Here is an 18,255-nt window from a genome sequence, read left to right on the forward strand (position 1 = left end):
GGAATCTTAATAAAAAATATCAGGTGGCATTTTGTGATATCATGTCATTTCTATGACCTGAGCAGGAATGTTCTGTCTGAAGGGTGGAAGAGAGTCAGAAAAAAAAAAATTTAGATAAATGGTGGCCAAAAAAACAAAAAACCACGTTAACCTGATGCTTTCTTTTTTTTTTTATTTTTTTTATTTTTTAGATAGAGTCATTTATTTTCCTCTGGGTATATTCCCAGATGTGAGACTTCTGGACTGTAGGATAGCTCGACTTTTAGTTATTTGAGAAAATGCCACACAAAGGTTGAAAATCTTTCATACACACCAGCCACATAGAAGTGTCCATTTTCTCCACAGCCTCACCACTGATGCTTTCTTAATCTGACATCAAATGCTCTGCAGAGACAAAACACATCCCTAGAAAACTCCTCTTCCATCTAGATGGCCACTCTAACTCATTCTCCTAGAAATCTTCTATAGAAATTAATTTCTTTTTTAAAAAGTCATATCAGGTCCTTCTTTGGTACAATCTAGAAGTTTTGCAAATGTTTTCACTGACATATTCTTAAGAACAATGGTGAGTGAATAATTGGTTAGGAGTGAATTTTGGACACATTTAAGAGTATAAGTCTAGTTAACCACCCATTCAAAGAAGAAACTTTCTCAATAGTCTCTTCTGTACCACTTAGACCTCTTTTGGATTCAAAGCAATGAAGAGATCTTACTGGTTTACACTGTGGCTTTCAGTGAGAATTAAACATGGCTTCTCATGAGGATAGACCTAATGGTTCAAATAATACCAACAAATACCTCCAAGGACCCTCTCTACCTTTTATATTATAAGTTTTATGTAGTGACTCTGGACCACTCAGTGTCTCTTCTTGATATTTCTGCACAAGCTCTTGAATACAGTCTCTATGCTAGCCCACACTGGGTCATGTGCCCATCCTTAAAGTTATTGTTGTAGTCAAGTAGATGAGATATACTGACTGCATTGGCTGGGAGGTGAGATCAATCCCAGGAAGCCTTAAGAATTTAGGGGATGAATGAATTTCTCAAAACAAACAAACAAAGGCACAGTTTATGAGAGAAGAGAATGAATGAATGTTGAGGAGGCAAGCAACTCATGGTGTACATTCATCTTTTATAATTTTACATTAATTTAGCAATTTCAACATAAGATCAAAGATTTTAAAATTTGACTAGTTAATTTACTTAAATTTCTTACCACCTTTTAGCCTACTGACAAAACTGAAAGTCAAGGAAACATACAGCATTCATCCTGTGGCTTTCTATTTCATATTTCCTATTTCAACAATAGATGCCCCTGAGATATGAAATCTCAGATTGAGGACCACAGCTGGGCAGCCTCTCTTCATTTATTTCCTAAGGGCCAGGCTTTTTTTGTTGTTGTTTTAAGATACATTTTCCCCAGTTCCTACTTAATGCAAAACTAAATACCAAGGGTCTTGAAGTTCAAAGATTACTATAGCGTTTTAAAAAATTATATTTAATTGCACAGCAGTATTCTTTCATCATATATAAGTTGAATGAAGTCCTATTGCTGGCCATAGTCAGTAATTTATTTTTATCTTTCTAAGGAAAGAAACACAGATACAATTTTTCTGGTGTGACATATTATACCAGTTATTTAGCCATACAAATAAAAAGTTTGTACCCCCAATCTACTCTAAAATTAATAATAACATTGTTATAATAAGTAATTTTCATAAATTGGTCAAACTCAAATAATCTTAGTTCTCTTCAGAAGACATTAATAGTTCAATGCTAGTTAGAATCAATAGCATGTGGAAAAAGAAATGTCAAATTCAGAGATATATTTATTTGTAAAAAGTTAAAAATTTTATATTATGAAATTTTACTAGTACATATTTATTATTGTCTGATAGCTAACAGAATAGGTGCTCATTTCTCTAAGACCATAAATTAAACTGATGCATAAGTTCATAGTGTTTGTCATGGCAAAACTACAGTGTTGGGGGTTTGACTAACATTTGTCATTTGGAGTGATAATGTTGTGCTTGTGAATACGCCTGGCATTTTGCAGATTCGAAGAAAGTTAATGTTACTTGTGGGCTAAAGAAGATGGAAGGTCAAGTGGAAAAAAATGAACACTTCCGACATGTTCGTCTGTTCAAGTTTAACAGAAGAGCAAAAGCAACAGAGGTGGCTTGAAACATTTCTGCCATGGACAGGCACAGGGAAAGCACAGCAAGAAAATGGTGGTGTTGTTTTAAAGAGGGCCACTTTGACCTGAGTGATTCTCCATGTTCAGGAAGACCATTGGGCTTTGATGAAGAGTGTTTAAGTGCTTTAATTCATGAAGACCCATGTCAGTCAACCTGAGAATTGGCAAATGTGATGCACTGTGACCAGTCAACCATCATGCGATATTTGCATTCCATGAGCAAGTGAAAAACGATACAAACTTATGCAATAACCCAAAATATGTGCTCTGAAAATGAATATATTTATTTCATGTGTGTTATGAAAATAAATGAGATAGGCTGCAAATCATGTGATCAAGTTATAGGTAACACAATTCCTATTTTTAACCGCTTCCCCCCAAAAGGAAGACATTGTGTTTATCTAACTTTTTCATTATTGAACTCATCTCAGAAGAATAAGAGTGACAATTTAAATGACATGCATGATGCCGCCAGGAATAATTCTTAGCATTTGACATATATACTAACTCATTCATACCCACAACATCATTATGAATAGGTAACTGTACTATTCTCATTTCCCAGATGAGGAAACTTCATCACAGAGGATTTCAGAAACTTGCCAAAGAAAGCAGCAAAGTCAGCATGTGAACTAGAGTCAGTGCTGCAGGGACTGCGTTCTAAAAAACTGAATCTCAACTTAACAGTCTAATGATAAAATGCAAAAGGAGACTGGGCATGGTGGCTCATGTCTGTAGACCCAGCACTTTGAGAAGCCACAACAGGAGGATTACTTAAGTCCAGGAGTTCACAACCAGCCTAGGCAACATTGTGAGACTTCATCTCTAAAGAAATAAAAAAATTAGCTGGGTTTGGTGATGTGCACCTGTAGTCCCAACTATGCAGGAAGCTGAGGTGGGAGGATCACCTGAACCTAAGAGTTGGAGGTTGTGATGAGCCGTGATCATGCGACTGCACTCCAGCCTAGGGGACAGAGAGAGACCCTGACTAAAAAAATAATTCAAGAGGGATTCTTCAGATTTTGAGTTTTCATGGCAACCTGTTATTTTCTCTTTCTGCAAATACAGTAGCTGCTTTTCTCCAGTGTACTGGGACTTGAGAGTAATGGAATTGGAAGGCATATTGAGACGTTACTAGGGTGTGCAATTTGCTATCATGCTTCATCTGACACTTGGTAGGCAAAGCTTGAATTTGAGTGAGGGCAATAACTAAAGTTTATTTAAGGAGAAGTTGAAAGTCATTTCTTGAAAAGATGCGATATTTGGGGTAAAAGGAAGCAAGAAAAGAGAAAAGGATCAGAAATTTATTGACAATCTGTTCCATAGAGCATAGTGCTAGGAAACAGGCTACAAAATAAATGACACAATACCTACCTCCACAGTCACTCACAGCACAGAAGGGACAGTGGGGAATAGTAAACTGCAAATAGCCACATTTTAAATGGCATAATACAATCCCATACAATGGGATGGGCAGAAAAACCGAGTGGTAAAATGGGCAGGACAAGATCAGAGAGGATGATCTGTGATCCACAAATGGACTTTATGCAGAAGGCAACAGGAAGCCAGTGACAGGTTTTATGCAGCCAAATGATGTGCTCAAGGGACGAATTGTGACGAGAGACCTGCAATGCCAGAATAAGGAAAAACAGATCCCAGGAGACTAACATCATCAACAACTGCTCCTGTTCTTCCCAATTAGTGTAATTCTTTTAAATTAGCACCACCTTGTCTACTGCTGCAGCCCTTGCTAAGCCGCTCTCCCCTGAAATACTGACATAGCCTACTTATTGCGTCTTCTCTGTCCTACTGCTTCTTCTCTGTCCTCCTGAAGTTCAATCTTAACAAAGAAGCATCAGTGATTCTTTAAAAACATGTCAGTCCCAGTCACTTGTCTCAAGCCTTCCAATAGATCCCCATCTTAGGGTAAAAAATCAAAGCTCCTGAAAGGTCTCCCACCTCTGTAATGTCTCCCCATTGTACTACCCTAACTCGCTCTACTCCAGCCACACTGGCCACCTGTTATTGCTCAAATATTCAAAGTATTTCCTATCTCAGGGTCTAACAGCTAGTGTTCTTCTGCCCTGAATGTTCTCTTCTCACACCCTTATGATGCTTACTTCCCCAACTCCTTTATGTCTCTTCATAGTTGTGATTCTGTGAAGCACCTGTAGTCCCAGCTATGCAGGAGGCTGAGGTGGCAGGATTGGAGATTGAATGAACTGTAGTGAGTGCTGTGAACTAAGCTGGAAAAACTGAAGGAGATACTTATTTAGGGGGAAAGTTGGTGAGTTGAACTTTGGGATATAGTGAGTTTGAAATACCAGTAGGATTTGGTTGGAACTCCTGGGTATAGCTCTATAATGAAGAGTAGAAAGGGAATGTTAACATTTAAGGAGGGATCAGAGAAAGCATATAGCAGATAGGAAACAGAGGAAGTAGCATGTAGTAGGTTAAATGCATCCACAAATTTCAGTGAGAACGTCTCATTGAATGGTATAGTCGAGTCCACTATCCCTTGAGTCTAATTGGCCATGAGACTTGCTTTGACCCACAGAATGTGGCAGAAGTGACCTTACGAGGGTTCTAGAAGTGAGACATTAAGTGGCCTTCCAGCTGTTTTGCTCTTCTGGCACATTGCCCTGAGACCACCCAGAAAGGAAGCCGATATATATAGTCTACTGGAACATGAGTGGACACATAGAGGAAACATGAGACACTTTGATAATTAGTGGGGCCAACGTGGCCACTTAAACTATGCCAGTTCTCCAGGTGAATATAACTGCATCTGTGAGGACAGGCAGAACCAACACAGGAACTGCCCAGCCAACAGGTAGAATTGTGAAAACAAAACAAACAGGCAAACAAAAACAAAATCTTGTTCATTTGGGGGTGGTTCGTTATGCAGTATATGCATAATTGGTATGGAACTTAACACCTAGAAATAAGATGCTGCTTTAACAAACCCTAAAACAAGTGGCATGGGTTTTGCGACTGGGGTGAGTAATGGCTAAAAAGTAGGTGAGAAGACTGTAAGTGAAAGATAGAGACAGAAGAGTAACATGTTATACAGGGAAAGAAAAGTTGCCCAATCTGTTTCTTGTAGAAACTTGCGTAACAGAAAATGTATCGAATGAACCAATGGATCTAGATAAGGAGGTATCCAGGAAAAATGTTAAAAAGTATCCTTTTCTCCCCCCTGAGAATAGTACACTGTGAAGAGAACTAAACTGAAGAAGAAATAATTTTATGTACAATTGGAATTTAGAGGATGCCACAGTGAGCTGAACTGAAAAATAAAATTACTTGTCGTCATTACTTCTCTGGGAAAATGATTTTCAGAGTAAGAAATGGCCTATTATTGGATAACACCACAGAAAGATTTAAGTAATTCCTAAAAGACCCCTCAACTAGACAAAAGGGCTTATAAGAATCTTCTAAGCCATTCCCACAGAAGCCTCACATATGGCCCAAGTAAAAAAAAGACTTGTTTGAAAAACAATTATGGATATGACTTTGGGGGCCAAAGGAACCTCTAGTGAGATTCTTAGAAAATGCAAAACATTTTAAGAATGTTGTACTGGTAAAACTCTGCCAATTTAGACTTAGAGAAATTGAGACAACTCAAAATGAAAAAAATTGACCCCTGGCCTCTATTTCTACAGGCAGGAGGCCGACTGAGAAAACTCTTCAGGTGTAAATAGGAGGCATTTCTTACAGAAAAGAAAAAACATTTTAGGGGAAAATCCAAGAGTCCAGAATGAAGAGCAAAGAATCAAGGAAAAGAATGGACTAGAAAACCATTCCAAGAGAAAATGGTAGACACCTTTCAGGGAACTCATCCTGTCCCGGGTATAAGGTGAACAGGCTAGATTTAAGAATTAGTATAGGCCAGAAACTGCTGAAGGTTTCCTATTTTTCTCACTTTGAATGAGAGTCTATTCCGAGTTTCCACTCCCTGCCATTGAATGTTGCCTGCATGGAGGGAATTAGTGGAAAATACCCTCTCCTTTCAGTTCACAGGCCTCTGTTTCAGGAGTAGCTACACCCAAATAGCTGTGCCTGGGATCCACAGCCATATTCAAAAAACATGCAAATCATGAGGCGGGAACTTTAAGCCTGATAATGTCATTGCATGAAAATTCTGGTGGTCTTGGGTGGGAAGGGGGTGTATTTTGCATATGGGAGGAGAAAAAATAATTGCGACCAGAGGGTAGACTGCAGTCAATTAACCATGTGCCATAGTTCTTTGCAATGTCTCCTAGCAAGAGGTAGAGTCTATTTTCTCTGCATTAAGTTCAGGTTGCTATTGTGACTTGCACATGGCAAAAGTGACACTATGTGAGTTGAAGAGGATTTTCTGCTTCTGTTTTGTCCTCTTGAAGAAAAGCCCTAAAACCATCATAAAAAGAAGCTGATCTAGCTTATTGGAGGGTGAGAACCCATGTGGAGAAGTATCCATGTCCACCCCAGCTGCCAGATGTGTGAGGGAGGCCATTTTGGCCCTTTGGGCCATTGCCAAATCTCCACAAGGGAGCTCAGGTGGAACCCGAACAAGAACTTCCCCAAATCATGATTTCAGCCTCTGATTTCAGTTAGGATCTTGGCCACTGAGTTTGGAGGGGGTTTGTTACCCAGCGATAGGTAAGTGGTCCATAGCCTGGGAAGTAGAAACAAAATCAGGAACTTAGAACCAAGGAAGTCATGGGAAGACAAAGTTTTACAGAGGCGGTGGATAGATAGAGAATCAGAAAAGCACAAAAGGGGCTGGATAATGTAAGGAATGAGATGCATGTTAGGTTTTTTTGTTTGTTTTTGTTTTTTTGTGCTAAGGGCTCTCTCTGTCACTCAGTCTAAAGTGCAGCAGCACACCCACAACTCACTGCAGCCTTGACCTTCTGGGTGCAGGTGATCCTTCTGCTTCAGCCTCTCCAATAACTGGGACTATAGACTAATTTTTTTTTTTTTTAAATTGTAGAGACAAGGTCTCCCTATTTTGCCTGGGCTGGTCTCAAACTCCTGGGCTCAAGCAATCCTCCCACCTTGTCCTCCCCAAGTGCTGAGATTACAGATGTGAGCCACTACATCCACTCAAAATTTAGTAATTAAACTCCTGCCTAATTTCACTAATAGGTAAGCATTCTGTTCATGCTGGCTTTTAACAACACAGATATGAGAAAACTGACTCCTCTGGGCTGTGTTAAGGCACCTCAGTACCAATGACAAAGTCAAAGGTTAGTTTATATTTGCCATTTGAAGTGGTACTAATGCTCAACTTACATCATTCAGTCATAAGTAAACATTGACTTAATTTTTTTTTTTTTTTTTTTGAGTTGGAGTCTTACTCTGTCACCTAGGCTGGAGTGCAGTGGCATACGCACGGTCACCCCAATGTTGACCTGCTGGACTCCGGCGATCCTTCTGCCTCAGCCTTCCAAGTAGCTGGAACTTCAGGCACACGTTACCATGTTTGGCTAATTTTTTATTTATTGTAGAGATGGGATCTTGCCAAATTGTCCAGGCTGGTCTCGAACCTACGGACTCAGGCAATCCACTCACCTCAGCCTCCCAAAGTGCTGGGATTACAGACTGACTGAGCCACTGAGCCCGACCTGACTTAATTTTTAATCTGAGGCTTCTGCTAAATCTACCCTACTTAAAAAAAATAAGATTTTTATAAAATCCTACTCTTTGCTACGACATTGCTATTCAAAAGAACATTGACTCAATCCTGATGGTTTTCTTAAAAACAAAAAAATAATTTTTACTAACAATATAACCAAATATATTGTAATACATACACACACACACAGACACACACACACACTGCAGACAAATCTGGGTATCTGATACCAGATTTTTAAAGTCTAAAATAAAATTGTGATTACTATACACCAATACTGAAGGATAATCTATTGTCTTAAATTTTCTTTTTTTATTGTCTTAAATTTTCTAAAAGGCTATAATGACTTTCATCTTTACAACAAATTGAATAGAGAATCTCAACCCAATTACAGGAAACAAACTCCTACCAACAGTGTTAGATGATCCTAATTGTAAGTAAGAGACCTTAGATTTAAGCATAATATCCATCCTAATCATATTTCTAACACATTAAATCGCATAGCATTCCACAGGAAGGAAACTTCTTGGTTGATTTATTGCTTCAATTATGGAAAAAACAATTCAGTTATAGGATGGATTCTTGCATTAAAAGAAGAGCTTTGCCACATAATGTCTGTGTAATCTGTGTTAAGAAGTAGATTTCAATTCCAAGGAATGATCATGCATTTTAAGTTGTGTTGTCATCTGGTATAGACATCTGAATTGATCTGAACTCAGAGTTCTCACTAAAGTTTTAGAAGCAAATCTTACATAGGTGAGATTCCATTCCATATTTAAACATATGTTAACATTTTGTCTATGATGCCCTTGCATATCATGATGTTCTTGCCCATCACTGGTAAATAATTATGATTAAATATGTAAATAATTATGATTAAATAATTATGATTAAAAGATATTTATAAATGTAGGCAGAAAGGAGCAAAATTATTTATAAGTGTGCTCTTCAATTTTAAGATATTGAAAAGGTATTCTAATACTTTCAAGTATTAAACAATGTCAATGTCTGCAGTTTGGAAGTATTCATGTTTTCTAGCCTTCTGAAGTTCCGTTTCCATTAAAATTCAGGTTGAATTCTTTGAATTCCATTAGTGAATCCAGGAACCTCCTAAGTGGTAGTGGACCCTCTCTCTACTGTATCCAAGGATTTTCATGGAGCTAATCCCCTTAATATGTTGGTTCCAGTTTCTTGCATGCCCTTAAAATTTAAGTTACTCTTCTTGCTATCATGTCACTCATTGTTCAAACTAGAACACTTTTGAGAACAAGAGGGTGCTATTAATGACCTCGAGAAAAGGGCACTATCCTGAACAAACATGTAAGACCAAGTTACTTATTTTATACCAAATGATATTACTAGAAAGCTGCTGGCCCTCCTCTAACTTTTTCTCTCTCTTCTCTAAGACTGTTACTCTTATGTCTCCTCCCAGACCTTTCTCACATCTTTCTCTACTATTCTCAAATTTCTTATCTCTCTCCCAGACTGCCAGGGGTAACTTAAAAGTTCTCTGATTTTACTTTGCAGACTAATTCAGCTCTTTTTTTCTTGTTATTATGCAGAAAATGTAGATAGTAGCTGCATCTGTTCAAAATGTCTCATCAAAGCATTTCCTAAACTGGAAAACTGCATATCCTCATGGACATAGAAGACACTATATAACTGGGGTTTAGGTTCCTTTTAATTTACACTACATGTATATTCCTTCCCACTATAGTTAAATATCCTCTTGTAATGGCCAGTGTTGCTGACCAGTTTGTATCTCCTAGGATCCCTTTGACTGATCTGGCACCCACCTCTCAAACCCAAAAGAAAGTGGAATTATTTTTTGGAGGTGGGATCATTATACTAAAGGCTTCCCTTCTGGGTAAGTGTTCTAGGAACACTTCGGCAGCAGTGTACCAGCTATCATTGTTGAGAGAGGCTGCATTCGGCTTCAGTGAATTTTTTTTTTTAGATTCTGTCAACATGTTTGCCTATGTCATGATAGGTGATTTACACGAACAATCTGCCGGCACTGTGCTGAGTCTTCATCAGTTTTTGACCAAAAACACAGCATGACCTCCATGCCCTATCCTCCCTACTCACCCAATCTTGCCCCAAGTGACTTTTTTGTTTGTTTTCCTGAATGAAAACAGTCCTCAAAGGAAAAAGTTTTGCTGATGTGGAAGAGGCAAAATAGAAAACAGCAGAAATACTAAAAGATATCACAATAGACAAGTTCAAAAACTGTTCTGAGCAGTAGGAAAAAAAGTGCCTCAATAGGTGCATTGCATCAAATGGAGAGTACTTTTTGACAGTGACTGAAGTTTAAACATGTAAGAATAAATATACATTTTTTTAAATAAATAAATTCTGTTTTTTGGGGGGGTTGCCCCTCCCTTATATCCTTCTGCTAAAGTCTCATTCCTGATTTGTGGTCAGTTGCTCTGGGGCACTATTGTTGCCTTGGCTAAAATGGAAAGCTAGAAGTTTCTGGGTCCCATCTTCCTTTCTCAGCTAGCAGCTGTCAGCCAGCAAGCGGTATGGCAATATAAAAGCCCAGCTCCTTTCTTCTAGAATCACAATTCTTGAGCTTTCATTTCTATTCCAGAGTGCCTGACCTCATTAGACTGAGTCTATGACTTTAGTTTTTCTCTTTGTAGAAATGAGTTAACATAACAAACCTGAGACTGTTTATTTCAATCCTAAACAGTCTTACTCATAAGAGTGACTTTTGGCTTGCATCTGGGTTCTTGAATTTCTGAAAAGTCCCCTCCATCTCTAAATGATAAGAGGGTGCACTACAATTAAGGCTTTTGTATAAATAATGTGATTTCCCTGAGCATTTTCTTTTTTCTAAGAGTCTGGAATTTTGGTATGTGCTAGGAAGAGGGTAAACTACATGGCTGACACCTATAGAAACCTTGGATTCCTAGCTCAGGTGAGCTTCCCTGGGAGACAGTGATTCAGGTATGGAGTCACAACTCATTGGTGGAAAAATTAAGTACATCTTGTGTGACTCCATGAAGAGATGACTCTTGGGAGCTGTGCATGGTTTCCTCTGACCTTTGCCATAGCTGCATTTTTTTCCTTTTACTGATTTTTAAAATATCCTTTTGTTAACAGCTATGAATGATTATAACAAAAGGATATAAAATAAAATTCATAGCTGTGGGCACAACTGTATGCTCAATCCTGTGAGTCTTCCTCAAGAGTCATTGACCCTGGGGGAGGTCTTGGGATCCCAAGACATATCCTCCCTTCTCTATTTTGTTCCTTTATTCCCCTCTTCTCTCACTGATTTCTTCTGGGAGCACATCATTAATAAACTGGAGACATCCTAAATCCTAGACCTGCTTCTGGGAGAATCTATGACTATTCTGAATCAGTCAAAATAGTCTCTACTGTAAGTACTCTTTCTTTCTTTCTTTCTTTCTTTCTTTCTTTCTTTCTTTCTTTCTTTCTTTCTTTCTTTCTCTCTCTCTCTCTCTCTCTCTCTTTCTTTCTTTTTCTTTTCTTCCTCTTTCTTCTCGTCTCTTCTTTCTATTCCTAACATTCTCAGCTCTTAATCCTCTACTCCTTGTCCCACCTACCTCTGTTCCCCTTCAAACTTTTACTCTTTAATAAATATATATTTATATGGACAAATTATTTCAACATTCATACAGGGTAAATATACATACAAGTTGTACTACAAGGCTTGAAATAAAACAGAGCACCATTTAGCCCCATCTCTCCCCCCACTGAGTCCTATTCTGCAGAGGTAAAGATTGTCAATATTTTAAAGGTGTTTATTCCTGTATTTACCTCAAAATATTGAAATGGTGTGCTACTATATTTCTCTCAATACTTAACACATGGGAAAGAAGTATGACATGGATTACTTGGGAAAGAAATAGTATTCTTTTCCCTCTACTTATATTTGGAAACATATCTTATTCCAGAAGGAAGATATTGGCAGTAAAGTTTTCAGAATGATTAAACAGTCATGTGACAAGCCAGTGCCCTTGAGATTGAATTTATCTTTCCTTAAGTGTTTTCACAGTTATTTTTGGTACTTATGATGGTGCACAGAAGCAGTTCTTAAAAGAGGCAGAAAAACGTACTTTAAGGGCTTGCCTCAGTGCTCACCTCAACCTGTTCTCAATCCCAAGTCTTCTACAGCATGACCAGAGTCCAGTCCATCTGCTGTGGTGCTGAGTGTTCTTAGGTAACTGAGTTACTTTCATTCAAGGATGGCACAACACACATTGATGGCCCCAGCCGGTGGCCCTCATTACTCTCATACTGTATCATGAGTAGCTGAGTGATGGTACCTATGAATTGTGGTGATTTACTTCCACAAAAATATCTTCTAGTTCCATAAAAAGCTGGTTGAAGTATGAAAATGACTTGTTCATGTTCATATCAATGGTTACATGTGAACTTTTACTAATGTAGAAAATCACAAAAAAGGCAGCATGAAAGTGCAGGCATTTGAAACTACTGGGGTTCACCACTTACCAAAATAATGTGGAAAACAAAATAACATAACTGAGCTTTTGAAATGCACATGAAAAGGCATCAATGCTCTGATATGTGAAATAGAGCACATGATAAGGATATATGGATGGTGTCATTTATTTACTTTTTTTCTGACTGAGAAGAAGGAAATATGGAAATAGTGTTTGATTAACAGTCTCCAGTGAGAAATAAGATAATACATATTCTTCCTCTTCTCCAGTCTAATAGCCTTGCTTTGTTCAGCATCTAATGAACCAATTTAGGAAGCAAAATACCCTTGCCTCATCAAATTTACATCTTTAAATAAAACAAGCTTAAATATAATAAAATAAAAATTAGAACAGGGAAGATTTGGGTGCCCAATTGTTCTAACATCCTCCAGGATTCCTTCCAGCCTCTAGACCTTTGAAGTAGCTTCCTGAATTTGTGCTCAGAGGTCTGGAATGCTTTTCATATGATCTTTAAATGACGAGCAATACTTTTTTCTATTACACATAAAATGTTTCTCTCTTTTCGGAGAGTCTAAAGTCTCTGGTGCTCTCTTTTGTCTTGAAATTCTGTTACATTCCCGTGTCTGTCTGAGAATCTACCTGAAACCTCTCTGGGGGTTCAAAACCCTTCCCCAACACGGCTTCTTAGAAGACAACTAGAAAAGCAAACAACAGCAGCAGCAAATTCTAATGATCTCTGGAAGCCTGGACAAAATATTTCAGAAGAAAAAAATAAATGCTTTGAGATCACTAGCAAAGTTGTGAAATTTGTGAAAAATTCGGGAGAAGAAAAGTATTTTTATTTACTAGGTTCCCAGGCTCTAATTCTTCATGTCTCTACTTGAGCTATAACTTAATTATAAAACAAAATCTATAGCCACAACCCAGGCCTGGAGGTAGAGACATACACCTAATCAACTTTAATTCCCAGGGCTCAATTTAATTACAAAACAACATTTGGCGCAGCTGCTAAACACTTGCCAGGTGACCACATGATAATACTGGACTGATTCACAAGTCTCTTATTCTGGCAGCACAATTATGTCTTAGCTATATAGAAATATGAGCAGGCACTAGGATTTATAATGAAAATATTTTTTTTGATTATATACTCCCTTGGAGTTGAGCCTTATAGTTGAGTTAAAGTGAGTTGCACTACAACAAATTAATGTCAGGAGGGAAAATGTAATGGCATGAGAGATGTTGTGGTATAGGACAATAAGAAACTGAGCATCAGTTGCATACTTACCTTTTAAAAAATTCATTCTGTTTATGAGGTAAACAAAGTAAAACTAGCTTATGTGTACTGTGAATTATTAATTTTCTTTTTAGGATACAGTATACATTACATTCCAATACAACTAAGAACATCTAACTCATACACCTGCTTGTTTTTTTCAGTGTTTCAGAAGACAAGTTTGGAGGTAATCATTTGTGTTACAAAACAACTTCTACTTGACAAACTTAAAATAAGTCACTACTATTTTAAAAATAGCTGGATCTTCTATCTGTATAAAATATACTCAATTTGCACAAATATCCAGGAAGATCACTGTACTAAGTGAACTAGATCTGATTTTTTTCATTGCATGGCACTGAGACAGAGGTTCCACGCACAATTAACTTTTTATTTTAGCTTTTTGTTTCACTCAAATAAACTTTTTACAATACCCAGAACCCTAATTCCTCTCTAGGTCTATAGAAGTACAAGAAAAATTATTTGAACTGAGAGGAAAAGCCAAGCAGCACCATCACTAATAGAATTCAATATGACCCTTACTGTTTCTCTAGCAATTCCGAAGATACTACAGAATATTGTTCAATCCAAATTAGAATTTATGGTGTGAGTTAAAAGACACGAAACACGCTTCTTTTGCTTTCTTAGCTAGCTGCCAGTCTCCAAGTGTTACTCTCTATTTTCTTTCCCTTTAGTGTAGAACAGGGAAAAGTAAAAGAGAAAATATATCATAGCTGATTATACCATCATAGAAAACAGCAGAATACATAAAATCCACCATAAAAGATCTGGAACAATAATCCCAGTCTTCACATTTCAACTTCAAGCACTGGTTCAGATTTTACTCAATGCTGTCCTACATGGCTAGCTCAGACCCTGGACAAAGATGAATGGCTAATTTCTCAGTAATAGCCACGTCTGTTAGTCTCCTGCCCCAGAGAGTGTCTTCCTTTATGACTGAACAGTGGCTGAGTCACAGGAGGAAACAATTCTGCTTGCTGGAAGAAAATAGGATGGAAGGAATTATGACGGTTACCAGATGTTCCAGTACACCCGAGGGGGTACCAGAATGTCTCTGCATATGCTGTAAACAGCATAAACTGTCAAACCATGGGGCCCTGGGGTTTGCTGATGTGCAGAGTCACAGGATTCAAGAGTTAGAGGAACCCCACAGATGATCTTGTTCAGAGTTTTAGACTATGTCTGCAGGAGTCCTGTGGTTCCTAAGTGTGACTCGGGGATTGCCGAGGGGTGAGGGGTAATCCCCAAAACAGTAGCAGTACTTTTTGGAAAGAACATAAAATCATATCAGAGCTAACATCAGGACAGTATATTTTATCAAACAAATGTTGTGAGAGTCCAGGATCATTGCTGGGGTTGAGGAAAAGGGACCTGTGCAAAGAACTTTCTGGGGGTGCCATGACCTTCCTAGAGAGGAGACCCTGGAGGGAAGGGGAAGGTTGATTCAGAAACATGAGGCCGGGATGGGCCTGAAGCCTGGGAGCCTAGAAATTAAATGACATCACCAAGACACACTGTCAGGGAGGAAGAAAAAGGCTTCAAGAATCAAGACAACCAACCCTTCTTTGTTTATATTTTATTTTCTATGGCAGTGTTTTAAACCATTTAAACAAAGTTACCTTTCCCTGTTATTTTTAAATTTGACAATTTAATATATTCTTGCCCTGATGATAATTTCTTATTTTACATTACCTGTTCTGTTTTTAAATTTTAAGATACCCTGTGACTGTTCATGAAATCTCTCTACTGCCACCATTAGAATGAAAAAGACGAGAGAAAAGGGGGAAGGGAAGAAGGGAGAGAGACAGAGAGGGAGACAGAGAGAGAGAAGCAGCTATTTCTATGTTTGTAAATGGAACCAGTTATGATGAAAGAAGACAAGATTTTAACATCAGGCCGAGCATATCTCCAGGGTTAATCAGACATTCATGCAAATGTGATAGATATATCTGTCTTACCATCACTGTTGATGCACACAACCTCTTGAACTTGAGTGCCAGGACCACACTCCTTTCCATTATCTGGTTCACAGTCTCCAAGCCTCACTGCTTTCCAGTCATAACAGGCTGGTTCTTCACAAGGAATGGCTTCCAGTAAGTGGGGGCAGTTTCCAGTCCCCCCAGAGCCTCCAGTGGGCTCATTGGTAATACGCCGCTTCCTCAGTTTGAAGCCTGAATTATTGGGGAAAGAAAATATCTATTGTTACCATCAGTGGTAGAGTATCTCAGAGAACTGAATCAAACACCAGAGTGAAAATTGAGTAAGAATGCAACCAGAAGTTACGGTTGTTCTGAATCACTGGTGTACTCCCAGACTCCAGCTTAATATGAAGTCATAAGCCATTTATAAAATGAATAAATAATTGTATTTATGAACAGAATGGAAAAAAGGGACTTTTGGTTTTAGCTTACTGTAGTAAAGATAAGGCAAGAAATACCATATATCTCCCATCTCCCTCCTAGGACCTAGGCAACGGGGAGATGAGGGCAAAAATAAAGATATGGATAGATTTGGGTTTATTTGGAAAGTCTATAGTCATAGACTACTCAAGGAAACAATGAAATCTCAAGCTATTCAGAAATATTCATGACCAGACAAAAATGCTATTATTTTTAATTTTCAGCACTCTTGCATGATTGAATTTAAAGAAGGAAACTCTGGGAAGTTGGGTAGTTCCAGAGAAACTTTTTCTTTGAGGCTCAGTTGATTTTAGACTCTCTGGATATTTGTAATAGGGTCATAAACCATTTGGGCTCCAGTGTGAAGTATTCAAAGTCCTGTTCTGTGCTTTAATAATACCCAAGTATTGCTCTTCTTGACAATGTATAACAGAATCAATAAATCTTGTTATTGCTATGTGAACATATTAGGAACAATAGAGGACTCTCTTTTGAAATATAATAGAAAAATATTTTTAATTATGAGAGTATAGGAAAATTAGCACACCATGCCTCCCATGCATTTCTTTTACTCCTTTTAAGACATGTCATTTGCATCCTGAAAATAACAATGTTTTTATATTTTTGTCTTCAAAGTAATAAGAAGCTCTATTTATTGGGCATTAGCTATGGGTTAGGCACTGAATTAAATGTTTTATGTGTATTATCTCATTGACTCTTTAGAGACAATCTGGGTGGTAGGTATTATTACATCCCTTTTATAGATAAAGCAACAAAGATTTAGACAAGTTAATTAACGTTTCTAAACAGTAAGGGGCAGAGTAGGTCTAATCCAGGCCAGTCTGTCACCACAGCTCATTTTAACCCTCACAGTGAACTGCCTCAGATGTCTTATCATGTTGTCTAAATTAACAAGCATCTTGACTACATTCTGCCATTTTAATCATCTGGTATCTTCACCAGAGTAGGTTCATTCACCTTTTGAAATCAATACTCTATGGTCATTCTGGAAAAAATTACAAACAAATAATCACAAGAAACACAGGACAGTATTTTAAGGATAATTTATGATTTGCTTCAATTGAAGGGAGTTTCAAGCATGTCATGTCAATATCACATACCTTTTTTGCCTTGTTGGTCATTACAGTTTTCATAAGTACAAGGTCCCCAAGCTGACCAAGGTGAAACCTCACACTCAATTGGACAAGGAATGTGGCACAGCTGTGTGGTATTAGGGACAGGCCCAGTACATAATTTCAAGTCCACAGGTTTTGAGGCTGTTTGGAGAAAAATACAGACACTTCTTAAGAATTCAACAAAAAAGAAAATGTATAGTCAACAATATGATCTTTTTCTGTGTGTATGGAGAAGAAAAATGCTTTTAAAAGTGCTACAAAGACATCATTTCAATGTTTGTTGGTACATCCTGAAAATAAAAGGAGAAGAATCTGGGGTGGAGAGGAGGAAGAGTGTAGTCAAAGGCATTGGAGAAGTCTTGCATGTTGTTTGATTACCAGCTTACCACGAATCAGCCAGGCAATGAACCATGCCCAATGTAACCTTCCCTGTCAGTAATAAAATCCTTAAAGTGACCTCTAAAATTCCACAGCTAGAGTCTAAGACTGTGAAATCTACTTTGGAACACAATAGGAGGGTACAATAGCTTTACTATACATGGAAAAAATGTCCACTGAGTGGCTTCTGGTGGAGATTCTCCCATCTCTTTTGGCCCACAGGTATTGAGACATACCAGGTGGATATGACAGAGGAGATCAAAAGGGGGTGATTCTCCATCTCCAGTCACAGGACTCACCCAAGGTTTTCCAGAAATTTTAAAGAATATATTTCTGAGCTGGGCTCGGTGGCTCAGCCTGTAATCCGGCACCTTGGAAGGCTGAGGTGAGTGGATTGCCTGAGACCGCGGGTTCAAGACCCGCCTGGGCAACTTGGTGAGACCTCATCTCTACAATAAATCAAAAATTAGCCGGGTGTGGTAGCGCGCGCCTGTAGTTCCAGATACTTGGAAGGCTGAGGCGGAAGGATCACTGGAGCCCAGCAGGTAGAGGTTGCGGTGGCCGGGAGCGGCCACTGCACTCTAGTCTAGGCAACAGAGTGAGATACCAACTCAAAAAAAAAAAAAAAAGAATATATTTCTGCAAACTGAAGAATCGCTGAGGATTCTAATGTATAATTATCTATGTTTGTTTATAAATTGACCAGTGAACTATGGATAAATATTCCTTATCCTTGCTTTTCTATTTTGATGCCTGCAGTTTGGCTCTTTTGTATACACATATATTTGA

General features: G+C 38.2%; 1 protein-coding gene across 1 annotated transcript in view; it reads right to left on the reverse strand.

Annotated features, from left to right (window-relative positions):
• Positions 1-18,255, reverse strand: part of THSD7A (thrombospondin type 1 domain containing 7A) — a gene marked incomplete at its 3' end in the record, with an annotated part of 198,809 nt that overhangs the window by 95,726 nt on the left and 84,828 nt on the right. Inside the window, exons 5-6 of the mRNA XM_008072891.2 lie at positions 17,074-17,229; positions 15,512-15,724 (exon numbers count right to left, since the gene is read on the reverse strand). Coding sequence (XP_008071082.2) covers positions 15,512-15,724; positions 17,074-17,229 — 369 coding nt within the window. The remainder of the gene's footprint in view (positions 1-15,511; positions 15,725-17,073; positions 17,230-18,255) is intronic.

This window comes from Carlito syrichta, unplaced genomic scaffold (genome assembly GCF_000164805.1).
Source record: "Carlito syrichta isolate Samal-C Ts95f unplaced genomic scaffold, Tarsius_syrichta-2.0.1 Scaffold315494, whole genome shotgun sequence".
In the NCBI taxonomy this organism is placed as follows: Eukaryota; Metazoa; Chordata; class Mammalia; order Primates; family Tarsiidae; genus Carlito; species Carlito syrichta.